General features: G+C 43.9%; 1 protein-coding gene and 1 long non-coding RNA gene across 5 annotated transcripts in view; one reads left to right on the forward strand and one right to left on the reverse strand.

Moving 5' to 3' along the window:
* The window catches only part of LOC123384700, a 111,438-nt gene extending 108,816 nt beyond the window's left edge, over positions 1-2,622 (reverse strand). Inside the window, exons 1-2 of the long non-coding RNA XR_006596156.1 lie at positions 2,201-2,622; positions 366-450 (exon numbers count right to left, since the gene is read on the reverse strand). This is a non-coding gene — a long non-coding RNA (uncharacterized LOC123384700). The remainder of the gene's footprint in view (positions 1-365; positions 451-2,200) is intronic.
* Positions 1-19,329, forward strand: part of CLDN10 (claudin 10) — a 114,833-nt gene that overhangs the window by 88,717 nt on the left and 6,787 nt on the right. For 2 of the 4 annotated variants that reach the window (XM_003980480.6, XM_019828594.3), the window contains exons 2-3: positions 10,065-10,226; positions 10,315-10,396. In XM_003980480.6, coding sequence (XP_003980529.1) covers positions 10,065-10,226; positions 10,315-10,396 — 244 coding nt within the window. Of the gene's footprint in view, positions 1-2,982; positions 3,268-10,064; positions 10,227-10,314; positions 10,397-19,329 lie in introns of those variants that run through there. The other 2 variants (XM_023252668.2, XM_023252663.2) reach the window with 2 other exon arrangements.

A 19,329-nucleotide genomic window follows, 5' to 3' on the forward strand; every position in this document is an offset into this window, starting at 1 on the left:
TGCATATATATGCATCTTGACCAGTCAGAGCCGTGGTTCCCAGCCTGGCTATGCAATGGAAGCTTTGTAAAAATCACTACCAGAGCTACACCCAGAGAGTCTGGCTTAAATGGTCTGGTGGTGCAGCAGAGAGAGAGAAAGCCTTTCTTGGAGTTCCAAGTTGGAATTCTGAATTTATTTTCTCTGGAAACGATGTTGCAGTGGTGGTCTGGGTTTATAGATTTTTTAAGGGCAATAAGTAAAGCTACATAATCTGTTAAATAAACTTTTGGGGTCTGGTCTAAAACACCAAGCCATTCTTCATAGTTCTTTCTTTAAAACAAACAAGGAGCTTTGGGTTCTAAACAACGAAATTTATAACCAACCTGTTGATGATAAATTAGGAACTGCTTGAGTCTTCAGAGTCACAATACCATACTTTTTTGTGTGTCAAAGTGGCTCAGGTTTTGCCTTAAAAAAAAAAAAAAAAGGAGAAGGAATCAGTAATTTTAGTGAGTACCTACCATGAGGAAGACACAAAGAGACTCTGAGACAAGGCCAGAAACAAAGTACAAAACCAAAATTTGTGCAATTTTGAATTTTTGGAAACTCCTGGTTCATGACTTTTTGTGTTTTCTGAAGAGTAAACTGGGTGAGAAATAGGCAGATCATTCAGAAAGGGATATGACATAGAAATAATGGTGGAAATATGCTGGAGGACAAGAAACCAGATAATAAAAGCACTTTAAAAAGGCAAATCACGTAGAAGAATAGAGGACAGTTTGTAGTCAACAGCCAAGGGTGATCGATTTGAATGGGAGAAAAAATGAGAAGGATGAGGCTAGCTAGGTGCTTCCCAAACTGTTTTTTAGCTTGATACGCCAGGACAAGTTGGGACCAAGATCAGTAGAGAAGTGGAACCATGTCTGCATCCTACCCACGTGCAAACCACCTTCACACGCATTCTCATTCACACAAGCCACAAGATGACCACGCACACACAAACACACCTCCTGAAGCTGCTGTATGGCTCAAGGATAGGACTCACCCTGTGTTGACTATGGCGGGTAGGTGGGAGAAAAAGAGACAGATTGGAATTCATTGTGAAGACTTTCTACAAGGTTGTCATTACTATACAAAACAAAACCAGAACATATGCACTGGACCCCATGACCTGAAAGTTGGAGCATGAACTAAATATCATCTCAAGAAGTAGAATAACTGGGGGGAACCTGGGTGGCTCAGTCAGTTAAGCGTCCAACTTCGGCTCAGGTCACAATCTCACAGTTTGTGAGTTCGAGCCCCGCATCAGGCTCTGTGCTGACAGCTTGGAGCCTGGAGCCTGCTTTGGGTTCTGTCTCTCCCACGCTCTCTGCCCCTCCCCCACTCACACTTTGTCTCCCTCTCAAAAATGACTAAACTTCAAAACAACAACTACAAGGAACAGAATTGGGCTGAGTGTGGAACGGTGCCCTAATGGTCTCCAATGGTTCTTCCAAATATAAGTTTTGATGATTCTATAGTCCAACCTCCTCTTTTCTCCACAGACATCTAATCACTTCTAGTTTCATTCTGTTTGGTTAAAGCCAAAAGTGACAAGGGTACGCTTATCGTGATTAAGCGCTGAGGAAAGTATAGAATAGTTGAATCACTATATTGTGCACCTGAGATATAGAACACATTAACATATTAACATATATAACCCCATATGTTAATTATACTGGAATTAAAATTTTTAAAAAGAAAAAATATGCATATATTAAAAAAAGTGACAGAGAAGAATTGAGAAATTCTTCACAATGAATGAAAGTGTGAAACAGGGTTAACAACTAGCTTTACTATAGAGGACTGATTCATAGGTTTTAGACTTTACTTTGGCAAGATGTGACTCCTGAGAGTCACTGCAAGAACTTTAAATGGACAAATTTGAAAAAAAAATGGACAAACTTTAAATGGACAAATAATAGCCCTCTAGTAAAGCCAGTGTCTTTGTTCCCCGATTTATGCGCAGGTTTATGGCCTCAGAAACTGAAAATACACGCTGATCTTTATGTTTAACTCTTGAGACAGCAATGAAGGAATGAATGAGTTTATTCTTCAATTACGTGCAAAAGGTGGAAGTCCTTAATAAAACCCAAAACAACACAGAGCGGTTTCCACTATGACAGAACCATCTGTCGATACAACAGACTCCCAGAACTGGGAGCTGGAAAGGACTTACCTGGAAAGTGTCTTAAATACATGTCCTATGTGTAGTGCGTTAGCACATGCAGGCCAGCTATGTGGCTGGAACATTCAAGATGGAAATCGCAACGACGGCTCCCATGGAGCCTGCTTCCCCCACACGCTGCTGTCTTGAATTTAGGCCTGTGCCACACACCTGTGTACAATGACTTTCCGCATATCACGGAGCCAAAAAGAATTGCAGGATTTTAGGGCAAGGCCGATTTCAAGCCCGGAACTGCAGTCACCCCTCCGTGACAGGCTGAACAGAGTCACGCAAACGAGTGTAGCACGAAAACCTTTAGAGTTCAGCAAGGCGAGGGCTGTGGCATGACCAGGCCGTGTCCTTTCAGGGCTTACAAAAGGTTTTTTCTGCTCTGCTTTTACAAGGTACTCTTGAAGCCAGGCTATTTGCCACAGGTAGGGCTGGGGAGCGAGGGGGGGGGGGGGGAGGGGAAGGGGTGGGGGTGGGACGCTACAGGTCGTCCACATCCGGCTGCCAGTCTGTCTAACAGGATAGCCGCTCTCCGAGTTCCCGGCCCCGAGACGCAGGAGCAGGGGGCGAGGGGAGCGCAGGCCAAGTTTTTCCCGACCGCGGGCGCCAGGTCAGCTGGCCCTAGAGAACCCGAGCGGCGACAACAAGGGCACCCCGCGAGCCCTCTCCGCCCCCGAGGGCGCGTCCAGTCCTGGGGCCCGTGCGCGCCCCCTAGCGCCGGCCCGCGGGCGGGGCGGGGCGGGGCGGGGCCGGGCGGGCCGGGGGGCGGGGCCGCGGGGCCGAACGCGCGGGGGTCGCGGCGCCCAGTGGGAGCGCAAGCGCGAGCGCTAGCGCGGCTGCAGCGGGCAGCATGGCGAGCACGGCCTCGGAGATCATCGCCTTTATGGTTTCCATCTCGGGCTGGGTGCTGGTGTCCTCCACGCTGCCCACCGACTACTGGAAGGTGTCCACCATCGACGGCACGGTCATCACCACCGCCACCTATTGGGCCAACCTGTGGAAGACGTGCGTGACCGACTCCACGGGCGTCTCCAACTGCAAGGACTTCCCCTCTATGCTGGCGCTGGACGGTCTGCATCCCCTCGGGCCCCCATCCCCTGCCCTCGCTCCTGTTCGGCCAGGCAGCCTGGCGCCCTCTTGGCCTCGCGACCCCAGGCGGCACCCCCGGGCCGGACCCCTCCGTGGCCGAGTCTCGCCTCCCACCCCCCCACCCCCCCAGAGCCTGAGGGAGCCGCGGAGAGCCCCCGTGCCCGTCGGTGCCGTACTGGGACGCGTGTCCCGCGGGGCGTCTGTCCGAGCCCGGCGCCCTGGGACTGGGGTGGGGTGGGCGACTCAGGCGTTGGGGGGTTGAGGGAAGCACCTTTGCAGTCCTGAGAGTCGAGGACACGGTTGTGGGACCCCCATCTCTCGGGGACTGTTAGGACACGGAGTGACGCTTGGCTCCTTCACCCAGCACTCCCCGAAAGAGCTGGATCCTGATTAAAATGGTATCGACTTGTCAAAGCTAATTCTGCTTGTCCTGAGCTCCCATTAACCGTTTTGTTAGTTCTTTTAAAAGTAGGCGAGAGAAAAAGTAACATGTTGCAGGGAGTGTCACTCCAAGCCCCCTCCCCCAAGAAAAAACAACCCTACGCTTCAACAAACGTGTCTGCCTGGGCTTTAATGCTTCCTCCAAGTTTTAGGAAAATAAATAGCCCTTGTCTGTGCCGCAGTGGGTAGAGAATCCTGGCTAGCAGGAGTCTTGTGCCAGAGACTGCCAAGTTCTGTGTCCATGCGTCCCGCGTCAGCTCTCCAGGTCACTCACCTGCTGTTCTTTTGTAGGTTGTTTTCTACATTGTTCTTGCTAGTTGGGCTCTATACTGTATTGAATTAGAGCAACAAGCGGATGTTCTAGAAAACTGGCTCTGTTTTAGTTTCAAGAGAACGGTAGATGTCAACCCAGGTACAATGATTGCTCAAGTTCTAGGCTGGTTTCTTCCAGGATTTTAGAGCACAGGACTAGATAGAGCCCAGCACAAAGTTAAGGATAGTCATTTGCATTATCTCTAGATTTGAGGTGTTTCTTTTCTTTTTTTAACTTAAAAAAAATTATTCCACTGCAGGTTTTTATTTGCATAGCTGATTCAATAAAAGACAAGAATTAATTCCCCTCAGATGGTGCTTGCCACGAAAAGCAAACTGTTGTTGCTCAGCGTGGTGGTATTTGATGGAACCCCCATATCCCGGGAATATGTGCCTGATTTTGAATGGATGACACTCAGGTCTTCGTCCTCTTGTATAAAATAAGTATCTGGGTCACTGTTGATCCCCTAGAATTACTGTTGAGTTTCCTGTGCTCTGTAGAGCACGCATTCAGGTAGATGCTTTGAACAGGCAGGCCCTTGTTTCTGTGGTTTACGTTGAGAGTTTGGGATTGATGGTTACTGTCCAAAGTGCACTCTTACTGTAACTGCTGTACTGTATGCTAACCGTACTATATTGTTACCTGAGCTAGCTCACCAGATATGCCCACTTCCTTCTGTAGGACAGTTGGGGGAGGAGAGAGGGGAATGAGAAGTAAATGCTCCATGAAGAGCGTTGGGTGCAGAATAGAGAAGTTTTCACATTGTGTCTCTGATGTGGGAGTGGAGTTGGCATGGGGACTTGGGGGCGGGTGGGGTTGTGAGGAGGAAGGAGGGCAGAGCCCTCGGTTATGAGGCTGTGGAGGGAGTTGAGGAGGGAGAAGAGAAAGGAGTGACATTTATACACAACCCTGGTTGCAAAATGGCCTTTCGTGGGTGCTCGTGTGTCTAGAAAATGACTTAAAAAAAAAACAAAACCAAAACACAAATGTCTTCATACTCCCCCTTGTTGTACAATGTTCTAAAATTAATTAACGTATTTGTCCAAGTCAGTACATAGAGAAGTAACTCTAACAAGTGCGTGGTATTCATACATCTGGACAGGCTGCTGTATTTAGCCGCTTTCTCACTGTTGGGCAATGGACCCTTTCCAGCTTTTCGCTGTTGTCAGTGCTATACTGAAAATCTTCATATTCGTCTCTCTGTGCACATGTATATTTCTGTGAAGTAGATACTGAGAAATGGTACCTGTCAGATTATTCATTTTAATGTTCAGTTTATACCTCCAAATTACATTCCACCACCAACGGGCGAGAATGCCTGTTTGTCCACATTCTCACCACAGAGTTTTTCATCCAGTATTGTGGGTGACATATTATCATGCTATCATTTTTATTGGTATTTCCCTGGTTTTTACCAATGATTTTTACCATCTTATCCTGTATTTATTGACCTTTTTTTTCTCTTTCATGCATTGCCTGTTCATATCTTATGCCCAGTCTGTTTTTTCCTCTTGATGTAAATGATTTGTTTTTTAAAATTCTGGGTGTCAATCCTCCTTGATTTTTTATTTATGTTGCAGTCTTGGCCCATTGCTTGTCTTTTAAACTTACGATGTCTTTTCTTACACAAAACTTTGAAATGTGTACTGTGATCAGATTTATCAGTTTCTTCTTGCCACCTCTGCTTTCTGTGGCTTAAGAAGGCATTGCCTATCCGAAAGTGATAAATCTTACTCTTCTGTGTCTCCCAGGAATAACATATTGAGGGATTTAATCACACCGCTACATTTTCACCTAGAGAGTTGATTCCTCCTCCTACAAGGTGACCTTCCCAGAGCAGGCCTCTCGGCTTGTAAGCTGTCTGCTGCGTCCCTGGAGCAGCCACATCTGCTGGGTGCTGGTTCTGAGGCAGGTCCCACCGACATCACACTGCACATTGGACTTTCTGGCGCTGCTCTGAAGTGGCAGGAGAGGCTACGTTACTGTAGGCTGTGGTGACCACAGGCCTGAGCAAGCCAATCCTCCCCTTAAGCCAGGAAGAAGCTCTAAGTTCAAAAGAGAATGCAGAAAGGAGGGAGAAGGCCCAGGGCTCTCTCTCATCTAGCCTGAGGTGGGAGAAGGAACCTCTTGGGCGCAGATGATGGAGACATTATTCTGAATTTTCTGTACGAGGTCAAAGCTCTGATCCCTCATCCTCAGGGGGGTATCATTGCAACCCCAGTTTTCCCTACAAGGAAAATGAGGCCGAGAAAAGCTAAATGTGTAGATTTGATTTTATGTCAAGATCCCAACTCCAAGTTCTGCTTAGAATTAATCTTAGTATGATGGAAGGGAAGCTTTGATGAGATTCTTACAAATCACCAGGCACTCTGTTCATATTATTCATCCTGTGAAGTAAGTGCTCTTATCCCTGTTTTACAGATGAGAAAACTGAGCCTCAGAGAGATAAGGTAATGTGATCAAGGACACACAGCAGGTAAATAGAAGAACCAGAGCTGAGATTCATAGTTTGTGCCTTCCTCCGATCCCACCCTTCTTTCAGAGGATTTGCAAAAAGTACACAAAGCTACTCGCGTAGGAAAAGGCCATTCTTTTCTCTCCCTTCTATCCAGCAACGGGCACATGTGCTACTAGGGAATTGTCTCCACCAAGTGGATATTTTCATTTTTGCTAGTTTGAAATGGAAAATGAGGTACACATCATTTGGAAAACGCTTAACTTTTAAGGGACGCCGTGAAGGTTTCCTCCAACAGAATTCGTTATTGTAAAGTCACTGTATTTTACTAATTGGAACTTTCACGGTTGAACGAGCTAGTGATTTCTGTTTATCGCCAGCTCATATTCCTTTCAAAGCACCACTTGAACTTCAGCTGAGAATCATTTTCAGCTAGGTTGTTTTTAGTATATGCCATCTATTTTTGTTCGTGGAAATGTTTGCTGTTTCTTCCAAGAGAGTTAACTATAAATTATACTTCAGAGAACTTCTGAGTAAATATGTTCATGCCTCAGCACTTTAATGTGTTAATTAGCTATTAAAGGTGTCAGTAAATTCAACCTGTCAAAAATAATGGCCTCCTTGACTAGGTTTTTACTACCACTCCACTTGCTGGTGTTACTTACAAGTTTTGCCCTCCGGAACTGTTAAAAGCAAGGTTGTAGAGGTCTGCCTTGCAAAAGATAAACTCTGAGTTTGTTGGAAGTCACCTAAGGCCTGAGTCTGTGGATGTTTTAAGGACTGGTGGCCCCTAATTTACACAACCAGGCTTACCAACAACTGGATTCCGTTTAGAGCTGGCAGTGGAGGGGGTGCGGTTTATCCCCAGGAACCCCAGTGTCTGCTCTTTGTTCCCTGTTTCAGAAAATCTAACCGATGATTGTGCATGCAGTAAGTTAGCATAGTTAGCCATGTTAGCGTAGTTAGCAAGTTACTGCTACCGTTCCAGGCTGGAGAGAGGTGCCTTTCCCTCCAAGTCAGGGTTCTGGTTGGCATGCAGGGAAGGACCCGACCACATCAGAAACGGTATTTCTCCTCTCATATTCATGCCAAGAAACCAGTCCTGCTGCAGGCACGGGGGCTGAGACAGGAGAACAGAGTGAGAACCTCAGAAAAAAAATACTATGAGTCATGGTTGAATAAAGTTTAAAGACTACTGTTATTTTCATATTAAGTCATATTAAGGATTGCATGCACCGGCCTGAGGTTCATACCACTGTTTTCATCTGGGGAAACACATTTGAGTTCTAAATGATCAGAGTGTAGGCCTTAACCATTTGCCAGGCTCCTGCATTTCCTGTTCATAAAGACTACGATGACTCGAGTAAATGATAAACTTGTCTAGGCTAATTTTTTAAAACATGTGTCACAGAGGCTACGTCTACACACATGCTGTTTTGTGTAGTGATTGCAGTGAGAATCCGCTAACATACCTCAAAACCATAGATTACTATAAGTCTCAGGAAGAAATGAAACCACACTGTCCCAGTAGTGGTTGTCTTGGTAGATGGTCTTTAATCTTATAGGGAACCAGCAGCCTTCCCCTCTGTGCTTCTGTCTGCTCCCTGGGTTCTGGCGAGGGGACTGAGAGTTGAAATTTTTAAAAAACCCGGGTCAGCAGAGACCCAGATAGCCCTACAGTACGATTATTGCTACTGAAATTAGCCTCCATTATCTTGTTGTGCTAAAAATAAACTTGTTTTGCTGTTTTTGACAGCCTCACCTCCAGTGGAATTATTCCTGGAGGCTATTCACACTATAAAATAGAAGTTCGTTGTCTTTGCAGTCTGCATTGGTGGAGGCTGAACTTTGTTGCAATTAAACAGAGTATCTTCTTTGTATTCTTCAAAATGGACTCTAGGAATAGTATTAACACTTTAAAATTTCATTCTTTCCCAAAGGAATGTGGGCTGGAGGCTACCTGCCAGGATTATTTCTTGAATTTACAATTACTGTAGTCTTAGAATTATTATTTATTGTGGGTTTTACCTGAACACTAACAATGAGTGACTTGCTGTCTTTATGAGGTGTTTTTTCAAATTAAAAAAATAATCCCACATGTGAACTTGATGTACATGCCCGTTCATTGGCTCCACGAACATCTGCTTGCTTATACCTAGGATCTGCCATCGCTACTCCAGATTGATACATGGCACTGTTTCCGGCTGAAAGGAAAATGACCTTCTGTGCTAAAAGTGTATTGGTTTAAATTCTATTGATTTAAAATTTGTTAGTGTCTGGACAAAAGCCACGTTGAAGTTTACCCCACCCTGGCTGTGCAAATAAGAATAGGTGATTAAGAAAATCGGTGGTGGGGCACTTGGGTGGCTCAGTCGGTTAAGTGTCTGACTTCGACTTGGGTTATGATCTCATGGTTGGTGAGTTTGAGCCCCACGTCAGGCTCTGTGCTGACAGCTCAGAGCCTGGAGCCTGCTTTGGATTCTGTGTCTCCCTTTCTCTGCCCCTTCCCTGCTCTCTCTCTCTCTCTCTCTGTCTGTCTCTCAAAAATAAACATTAAAAAAATTTTTTTAATTAAAAAAAATGGGTGGTACCAAAAGATGATCAGACAACCCAATAGAACAAGGTTTTAGGGTGCTTAGAAAGCATCCACTTATATGCACCCAGTGAATTTCATAATTATGAAATATTCTTTTAGTAAACAACCACTGCTTTTTGAAACCTAGTTTTATTCCATGTGCCCTGAAAGTAATAATGTCATTAAAATACTTCTTGATTTAGACTCATCATTGGTTCCTGATGATATTCTAGTTGGTCTCATTTGTAAGCTTTCACTGATATCAGAAACACCTGGCTGCCCAATTATAAATTTTATAATGTCAAAACCATTAAAGCATCTATTTAAAAGGTCGAATGTGGGACGCCTGGGTGGCTCAGTCAGTTAAGCGTCTGACATTGACTCAGGTCATGATCTCATGGTTCATGAGTTACAGCCCTGTGTTTGGGGCTCTGTGTGGACAGCTCAGAGCCTGGAGCTTACTTTGGATTCTGCGTCTCCCTCTTCTCTGCCCCTCCCCTGCTTGCTCTCTCTCTCTCAAAAATAAATAAACATTAGTAAAAAATGAATAAAAGGTCCAATGTACAAAGGAGTAGGAGGGTTGAGATGGTAGTGGATGGTATTTCTTACAGAGAGGGGTAGCATCGCATGGATTTTATAGTCAGAAGTGGATGGAATCCGTTTCAGCCTCTTACTAATTCATCTCTGACATAGCCTATATATATAGCCTTTGGTGCCTCAGTGTCCTCCTCCGTGAATGTGGGAATAATAACACTCAAGGAATCTATCCTGAGGATTATGCATAGGCCAATCCTAAAAGTGGGTGACATAGAACAGGCACTCCATATAGATTAGCTTGCTTTCCCTTCTGGCTTCTCTTACTATGTGTTTTGACCACTATGGGTATTTGTTTTGGAGAACGGAACCCTCATTCAGAAGGATGGTACAAAATAAGGAGGATGTCTCCCTGGAAAGCCACGTGTTTTATGCTAACACAGATGACCTCTAATTGCAGGTTATATCCAGGCATGTAGAGGACTTATGATTGCCGCTGTCAGTCTGGGCTTTTTTGGTTCCATATTTGCCCTGTTTGGAATGAAGTGTACCAAAGTCGGAGGCTCAGATAAAGCCAAAGCTAAAATTGCTTGTTTGGCTGGAATTGTATTCATACTGTCAGGTAAATAGTAACTTTCTCCCAAACGAGGTACTTCACGATGTTAATGAAATGACACTAACTGTGGTACTTTCCTTCTGATACGTTGCAGGGTTGTGCTCAATGACCGGTTGTTCCCTCTATGCAAACAAAATCACAACGGAATTCTTTGATCCTCTCTATGTTGAGCAGAAGTAAGTCCTCTTCTTGGTCTGTATGTTTCTAGCTTCTAGGAAATGTATGAGAGTGACTCTTCTAAATTAAGATATGTAAATTCCTTACATGGCTCGTGAAAGTGAGACACACTGATAAATATTATTTGATGACATCATTTCAAGAGTAAACATTTCATGTGCTACGTTGGCAAAAGATGCATTTAATTACTGCATTGGTGTCACATAGTGTCTTGTCTAAAAAGCTCAAGGCGTAGCATTTGAAATTCTGGACTTCATCCACTGTACGTCATTAAATTGGGGTGAAGTAGGGGACAAGTGGAAGAGAGGTGTAAGGTGGGGAGGAAAGGATGATGATGTGAGACAACAAAAAACTGACAGCTTGCTTCAATTGTTGTCCACCCAGATTGACATTTGCCGGGTGCTGGTGTCTGAGCCGGTTTCCATCATGGTTTCAAACACTGACATGGGAACATGCTCCTGAAGATTAGCAATCTGTTAATGACATTTAAATGAAGTATCATCTTTTCATGTTTAAAAAATATTTATTCATCAATTTTGAGAGAGAGAGAGTGAGAGAGAGAGAGAACAAGTGGGGGAGGCAAAGAGAGGGAGGGAGAGAGAATATCTCAAGCAGGCTCTTTGCTGATGCGGGGCTCGATCTCACAAACCAGGAGATCATGACCTGAGCTGGAATCAAGAGTCAGATGCTTGACTGACTGAGCCACCCAGGCGCCCCTCATTTTTTCATTTTTAATTAGCCTTTTAAATTAACTCCTTAACAAGCTCCACTTAATAAAGCTTTATAAAGAAACTGTACATTATGCAGGGTTTTTATTTTATTTATTTATTTAAATTTATTTATTTTATTTTTTTTTAACATTTATTTATTTTTGAGAGAGAGAGAGACAGAGCATGAACAGGGGAGGGTCAGAGAAAGAGGGAGACACAGAATCTGAAACAGGCTCCAGGCTCTGAGCTGTCCGCACAGAGCCCGACGCAGGGCTCGAACCCAGGGACCGTGAGATCATGACCTGAGCCGAAGTCGGACGCTTAACCGACTGAGCCACCCAGGCGCCCCTTCAGGGTTTTTAAAAAATGCCCTCGGAGTGGTACAGATACCACCCAGGTGTGACCGGTCTGGGTTGCAGGCAGTTGCTTTGGCGTTTACAGATCAGTTTGTTGTTGGTGGTTGTTTTTTTAAACTATGGGCAATTGCTTTTTATAGTTTCCCTAGGCTTATTTCTTTGCCTTGGGAAAACCCCAGGGATACCAAATTAGAAATAATGATATATGCAATATTTTGTCTTCCATGAAAATATCCCCACATACCTCTGTAGAAAGCCACATCAGTATGTATGTGTATAGTTAACAACCAGTCTGGTGCTTCTCTTTCAGTCTTCAGATCAAATGTGACAGGATTTAAAAAACAGTTGCTAAAATAGCTGGTCAGGTGTGCATTACTTTTTTCTGGTGGATTTAAGTTTCTTCAGGGAATTGGTTTTTTAGTTCTGTCTTTGGTGTCTTTTATTTATAAATAATAAATGCTTATATAATGAAAATAGCAGCTAACACATGTTGGGCCCCTCCCATGTACCAAGCAGAGCATTGCAAATATTATTCTGTTTTATTATTTTGTTTTATTTTTGGAACAGCCTTATAAAGTAGGTTCTCTTGGTACAACCTTTTTTTTTTTTTTTTTTTTCAAATGAGGAAAGAGGTCAATTAAAAAAAATTTTTTTTTCAACGTTTATTTTATTTTTGGGACAGAGAGAAACAGAGCATGAACGGGGGAGGGTCAGAGAGAGAGGGAGACACAGAATCGGAAACAGGCTCCAGGCTCCGAGCCATCAGCCCAGAGCCTGACGCGGGGCTCGGACTCACGGACCGCGAGATCGTGACCTGGCTGAAGTCAGACGCTTAACCAACTGCGCCACCCAGGCGCCCCAAAAGAGGTCAATTAATGTGTGCAATGGAACCTAAACTAAGCTAGGTACTGTCTGATTAGACTATGAGTCAGACCAGGAATGCTTGCTCTAAGACCCATGATTTATAATACTCCGTTTCATGATTTTTGGTGACAGTATGCTATATATATTTTTTGCATGTTTTCAAAAACTATTTTAACTTTTGTTAAATGGGAAACAAAAATGGCTGTTTGAGACACCAGTGTAATTTTTACTCACCTGCTTATGTTGGAAAAATGTGTTCTGATTTTTGAATTCTTAAGCCTCCAACTTCGGCTCAGGTCATCATCTCACTGTGAGTTCAAGCCCTGCGTCGGAGCCTGGGGCTGCTTCACATTCTGTGTCTCCCTCTCTCTCTGCCCCTCCCCTGCTCACGCTGTCTCTCTCTCTCTCTCTCTCTCTCTCTCAAAAATAAATAAAAATTAAAAAAAAAATAAAAAAAAGAAACACGTTAATGATATTTAAATGAACTAATAATTTTCATTAAATGATACATTTTTATTTCAGGCTTTGGTATCCTAAAACTGGTTTATGTTATTAAAGACATTGCTGCCTTTTTCTGGATTATCTTTTCCACATTGCTGTCTTTATTTTCCTGACAATTATTAGGGATGTCTTCGTCAGAATCTTAAAAATCATTTTCATCATTCCTCAAAAGGTCAAGCAAGGCTAATTCATATATGCCCAGTAACTTGCGTCTGTCCTTTGTGTGACTTTTCTTCTGTGCTGTATGCTCAGTCGCCTAACTCAGTTTGGTGCCATTGGGATTTCTGATTTTCTTTCAGGTTTTGGTTAAACTCAGTTCAGTAAATATGGACTTGGAGGGGTTTTCCTCATCCCCGTTAAACTCAGTTCAGTAAATATGGACTTGGAGGGGTTTTCCTCATCCCCCCCTCATGTGCTGTCGGCACTCTGTTCTCGACTTCTGCCTGCTGTTTCCATATTCTCATCCTGAAATCAGGCTAAGAATAGAACTTTCTCATAGACTTTATGTGGAAATTAAGAGAGTGTATATAGATGCTCAGAACTGATTAGAAAAGAGGAAATTGATTACTGTATTGTATTAGCTGTTAAGATTGATTTTTAATTGTATGTAGTGTTTAAGGTGTAGCTTATCTTTATAGATATTTTTATTAGCCTTTTCTGAAGTGACTTAAAAATATAACACCTGGGTGCTCAGTCGGTTAAGTGTCCCACTTGATTTTTGTCTCAGGTCGTGATCTCATGTTTTGGGGTTCGGGCCCCATGACAGGCTCTGTGTCAATAGAGCCCAATGTGGTGCTTGATCTCATGACTGAGATCGTGACCCGAGCCAAAATCAAGAATTGGTTGCTTAACCGACTGAGTACCATCCTTTTATCAGGTGCCCCATCCTTTTATCAACATTTCTAGTAGAGGACAGAGAAATAAAAATTTGAAAGATTAATAAGTTAAAAATTGGCTACCTACACAAAATAAACTAATTTCATAGGTCTTAGAATTTTTAAAGTGAGATTTTGATATTTTTTTTTAATGTTTATTTTTGAGAGACAAAAAGAGACAGACTGTGAGTGGGGGAGGGGCAGAAAGAGAGGGCGACACAGAATCTGAAGCAGACTCCAGGCTCTGAGTGGGGCTTGAACTCAAAAACCACAAGATCATGACCTGAGCCGAAGTTGGACACTTAACCGACTAAGCCACCCAGGCGCCCTAAAGTGAGATTTTGATTTGGCATATTCTAGGGGCTAGTGTTGCCTCAGCTAGCATTTGCTAAAAATTCAGCCATGGGTCTTTGACTTAGTTTGTGCATGAACTGAGGAATGCTTTGGAGAATCAGGGCTAAAGGCAGGACAGCCCTAGGTGGGTTGAGATTTGGAAGGTACTACAGCAGGAAGGTTCTGACTTTCTTTGGTGTCTTCATTCACTTGCATGAGAGTAAATTCCTTGAGATTAGAAAGTGCCCCTTCCATTGCTGTCTTATTAGCCAAGCACAGTGCCTGGCAAGTGAGCCTTGTCTGCAGAGGTAGTCCTTTCAGAGTTAGGGGAAAAGCTTCCTGTGGTGTCAGCCCACTGAGGAGAGAAGGAAGGACACTCACTCCTCTCTCCCATCCGTATCACAAACTCCGCTTCCTAAAACTAGCTACCACCAAGTGACATCTCTCCCTGTCCACAGTCACATGTGTGCTTGGCCTTTAGGAAGGCAGTGAAGACAGCTGCTTGTGGTGTGCTCTACTTTAAATTTCTGGTGAGCAAATCCTAGCTATCCCATACCCGAGCCCTGAAATGCACTGGAAGACAGTCTGGGCTCAGAATCTAGTTTTGTTGATGTTTGTTTTGTTTTTCTTAAGGTTCTGTGCTATATTAGGGCACCTGGGTGGCTCAGTCATGAAGCATCTGACTTTGGCTCAGGTCATGATCTCACGGTTCATGAGTTCTAGTCCCATATCGGGTGAGCTCAAGTCCTACCTTTGGGTAAAACATGAGCGCCGCTTTGGGTGACCCTGCTTCTCTCTCTCTCTCTCTCTCTCTCTCTCTCTCTCTCTCTCTCTCTCTCCCTCCCTCCCTCCCTCTCTCTCTCTCCCCTTTACTCACTTGTGCCCCCCCCTCAAAAAAATAAAAAGATTCTGTGCTATATTAATTGAATCTTTTCTGTGGATTTCCAGGACATTCCTATGTAAGACCTACCTTGGTTGCCTAAGTTAGAAACACAGACTAAACTCATCAACAAAATTCCTGCTAGGTTCCTACTATGTGCAAAGAACTCAGTAGGCACTTTATTGGTGAGAAAAGATGAGTGGCTTCTAGTGCAGCTGGAGTAAAGATCAGAGGCTGTAGCACTAAAAACAGTATCACGCTCTATGCTCCTGGCTCTGTATTTCTGAAATCCTTCCTCTCCCTCCATATATCTGGGAAGTTCTTTCTCCCAGGCTATAGTCAAAACACAAATGTAATTCTTTTTTTTTTTTTTTTAATGTTTATGTATTTTTGAGAGAGAGAGGGAGAGAGACAGAGTGCCAGAAGGGGAAGAGCAGAGAGAGAGGGAGACACAGAATCCGAAGCAGGCTCCAAGCTACCAGTGCAGAGCCCACGGTGGGACTCAAACTCATGAACCATGAGATCATGACCTGAGCCAAAGTCGGACACTTAACCGACTGAGCCACCCAGGTGCCCCCACAAGTGCAATTGTTTAAAGAGTTACATTTGACTGTGGTCGTGTTCTGCCATGCCCCCCAACCTGGACCCCGCCTTTTTTTTTTTTTTTTTTTTTTTGCGTTTGTTTTGCTTCTCTTGCGTTCATTCAAGTTGTGATTATGTTTCATGACTCCAGGATGGGCTGCTGCAGAGCCTTGAAAAAGATTTCCCAACTCTTCCCTTTGGCTGTTTCAAACCAACTTCCTCCTTTTTATTAAAATAAAACCTACCAAATCCAAAAAAGTCTACCATTCTGCAAGTTTATGGTAGCAGGCATCCACTACCCTGTGACCCACCCTCCAGGGAGTTGAGATTTAATTCAGTTATTATTCCCACTACTGCTTTGTTGTCCAAATGACTTAACTTCGTAAAGGTCTTGATTTGTTTTCTTAAATAAAGTGTTCCAAGTAAGAATTTATTGACACAAAGAAACTTCTTTTCAAATCCGTGCAATTTTGGAGCATTAAACCAAATGCCCTAATCGAAGAAATGGGACATCATAATCTTAGATTTATTGTCTTTTAGTATATGAAATTTATCATTAGTATTTTGGCTCAGATATTCTCATATTCAGGTTTTATCCTTCAGGCTTTTTTATTTTCAGAGTGTTTAAAACCATGGACTTATTTATCTCTAACACTCATTCCTGGCATATGTTTAGTTTCTACTTTAGGATTTCAGCTTTACTTGGGAAAACCTGTTCACCTCTGTGGCTATCTAGTAGTTAGAAATAAACAGCTGTCTACTCTCTGATAAATGCTCTCATGCTTGCTGTCTGTCCAGTTAAATGAACAGTAGATCATTCACGTAGATCATTCTAGAAGGTACCTTTCTAGATTACACATTTTCCTGGGTGAAGTTCAAAGGAATATCAATCTCACTACGTGACCTTGCCAGCATATTTGGCTTCTGACTTCTGTCATTATTATAATGTAATGAATTATGGATGTTCGTTTATTTAGGCTTACTCCACTTGTGAGTTATTTGGAGAATGAATTAATGTTGGTAAACAGCTCACAGATTCTTGGATAAGGGCTTCCTTGGAGGTACCATGTATTAAGAACAAAACAATCCAGCTGTTAAATATTAAGAAGCGTTACCCTGTGCCTTCGCTGTTCAGTGGTGGCTCAGATCACCATAATGGCTCGGATGCTTTTGTTAACACTAGCGTGACTTTAAAAATATGCTTGCAAATCAAGTGTTGGGCAACTGTGTTTTGTTTTTACTGGCCAGTACATGGAGTCACAATTCCTGCCAGTTTGCCATGCTTCCTGGTGACTCCACTTGGATCCCTAAGCCCCCTTTCCCTTTCCTTTTCACATGCTGGCTGACACCGGCCATCCTGCAGGACTTGTGTTCTGGGTGAGGTGCCCTCCCGTGTGCTCCGCTTCCACCACCTGGTGCTTCTGTCATAATGCTGCCGTGCAGTTAGCACTTACTTACTGGTTCCTGTCTCAAACCAGACCAGGAGCATCTGCGGGCAGAGACCACATCTTGCTGATTTTGGAGTCTCTTGTGCCTAGTGCCTGCTCCATGACATTTACAGCAAGGAGGCCGGTCAGCAGTGTTATAGGACTGTCTGTCTGCATCTCTCCTGGAGTGGGAAGACTGAGCGTGTTTGTGGACGTCTGGGACCTACGGGCATGTCATGTGGACATGAGGGCAGGAGGCAGCATACGCACAGTGTCAATGAGCGAGGCCCTGGATCCAGCACCTCCTGGCTGCCTGGGAGGAAAGCCCGGCTCTGCCGCTTATTTGTTGTGTAACCTTGAAGAAGGTCCGTGTCTTTTCTGTGTCCTGCGTCCCTCCTCTGTGCTACGGAGGTGGCAAATAAATATTCAGCTCTTTAGAAGCATGCATCACACGGTAGGCACTCAGTAAACGTTCACTGTTATTTTTAAGGATACTGGCCCTTAGCAGCATGCATCAATGTCGCAGTTCATTACTTGAGGTCGTGTACGAAGGTGAGCCATAGAGTAATGAATATTGAAATGTTGGAAGCCCGGTAGAAGTGGTAACTGTTGTTAAGACGCTTGGCTCTCAAACAGAAGGCAGGTTTGAAAGGGACCATTTAAAAGAAACAAGACTTGAGTAATTTCTTCTTTTCTTCTAATCGCCTCAGTCGTAGCATTGAGTTGGAGACGTGCAACCCCCAGGAACTGTCAAATTCATAGACATTCTTGAGACCCTTCCCAAGAGAGACATCCTGCATACATCTGTCCCTGGTTTGATTCTGAGACACTTTCAGGTAGCCCGTGGGGGATTCTGAATAAAATGCGGGATCTGCTTTTAAATGACTCAGGCTTTTTTGCTGCAAATTCATCCGTATGTTTTTTCTCTGAACACAAGCAGATGCGCACACTCACCTGCGCACGCACGGACTCAAAGCTCTGGCCATGCCCTCAGGGGTCGCAAGGCAGCTTCGACATTCCAGGAATTTCCTGTCTTGAAGCACAGCCCCCTCTGCAGTGTCTGCTTGTTCAGACTTCACAGCGTGTGTGCGAACACGTTATCACGCCTGCTGCCTGCTTTGAGTGTAAGGACTCGGCACATCATTTTCACTTAAAACCAAAGAGGGCCCAGGAAACCCCCCAATTCTCCATATGACTGGAGATCGAGCTAAACAACAGATTTGTTTTGGAATTGGCCTATGTGATTTTGGGGGACAGGACATATTTCTTTTAAGTTGTAATTTACCTTAGCTAATATTATATTGTTATACTGTGGATTTTTTTTTTTAATTTCCGTGAATACTTGGCAGGAATTAGGGCTTCTGTAAAGATACTCCCTGTGCATGCAGATGGTTGGAGGGGGGTGGCGGCACATAGGCTAAGAGGCAGGTTTCAGAGTTACACCCCGGCTCAGCTCCTGTCCCTGCCCTCGCTCCTCTGGGATCTTAGGGGAGCTGCAGTTGTCTGTCTGGATAAGAGAGGTAATCCCTCCTGCTTCTCAGTGTGAAGAGGACGGAAGAAAATAACATAGCTAGAGCACTCACCACATCTGCATGTTATTGATATATAACGTTTGTAGAATTTTGTTGATAAATCACAGCACACAGAAAAGAAATGCATGTATGTCTGTTTTAATCTAGCCACAAGAAAGCAATTTAGAACTGACACCAAAAAGATCAGTCTTTATTTTGGGTTTCCTAAATGTGAGAATTCTGCGTGAAGTTTCCGTGTAGAAGTGGATGCTTATTGTTTAAATTCTACATTAGCCGCCATTTGGGAGGTACCTGTTAGTACTTTGTAAGTCTCCTGGAAGCTTCGGGTGAGAAATCCTGTGACATCTTGTGGGCAGTGGGAGAGAAACCATTAGCCGATGGGATTGTGTAAGGGAAAGCTAGACTGTGAGCAGGGTGGGGAGGTACACAGGCTGGGTGGGCACCTGACAGCCCATCCTTGTAACTGGGGCCCCAGGAGAGGGTGGGGGGGGGGCGGGGGGGGGGGAGGAGTGTTTGTAGATAATACCTGCAGAATACTTACTTAATGTAAAATCTACTCATGTAGTTATCTAGACCTTGGATTATATAAGCCTATGAGTTGAAGAACGTTTATTTTAGGTAGTAATCTTTAAAACAATGTCATGCCAGTGGAATTCAATTTTAAAATGTTTATGTTGGTAATATGTGGTATGCTTTCTAAACTTTAAACTCGATAGAGATACATGATCGATTGATTGATCGTTAGTTTTCAGTTAACTGGAATATTTATTTTGGCGGCTACCACTCTTGTTAAAATGAGGAGTAAGACAATGTGTTTGAAAAAACGCTATCCCAGATGCCAAAGACCTGACTCCTAGCTCTGTGACTTACAG

The sequence above is a fragment of the Felis catus genome, chromosome A1 (genome assembly GCF_018350175.1).
Source record: "Felis catus isolate Fca126 chromosome A1, F.catus_Fca126_mat1.0, whole genome shotgun sequence".
NCBI lineage: Eukaryota > Metazoa > Chordata > Mammalia > Carnivora > Felidae > Felis > Felis catus.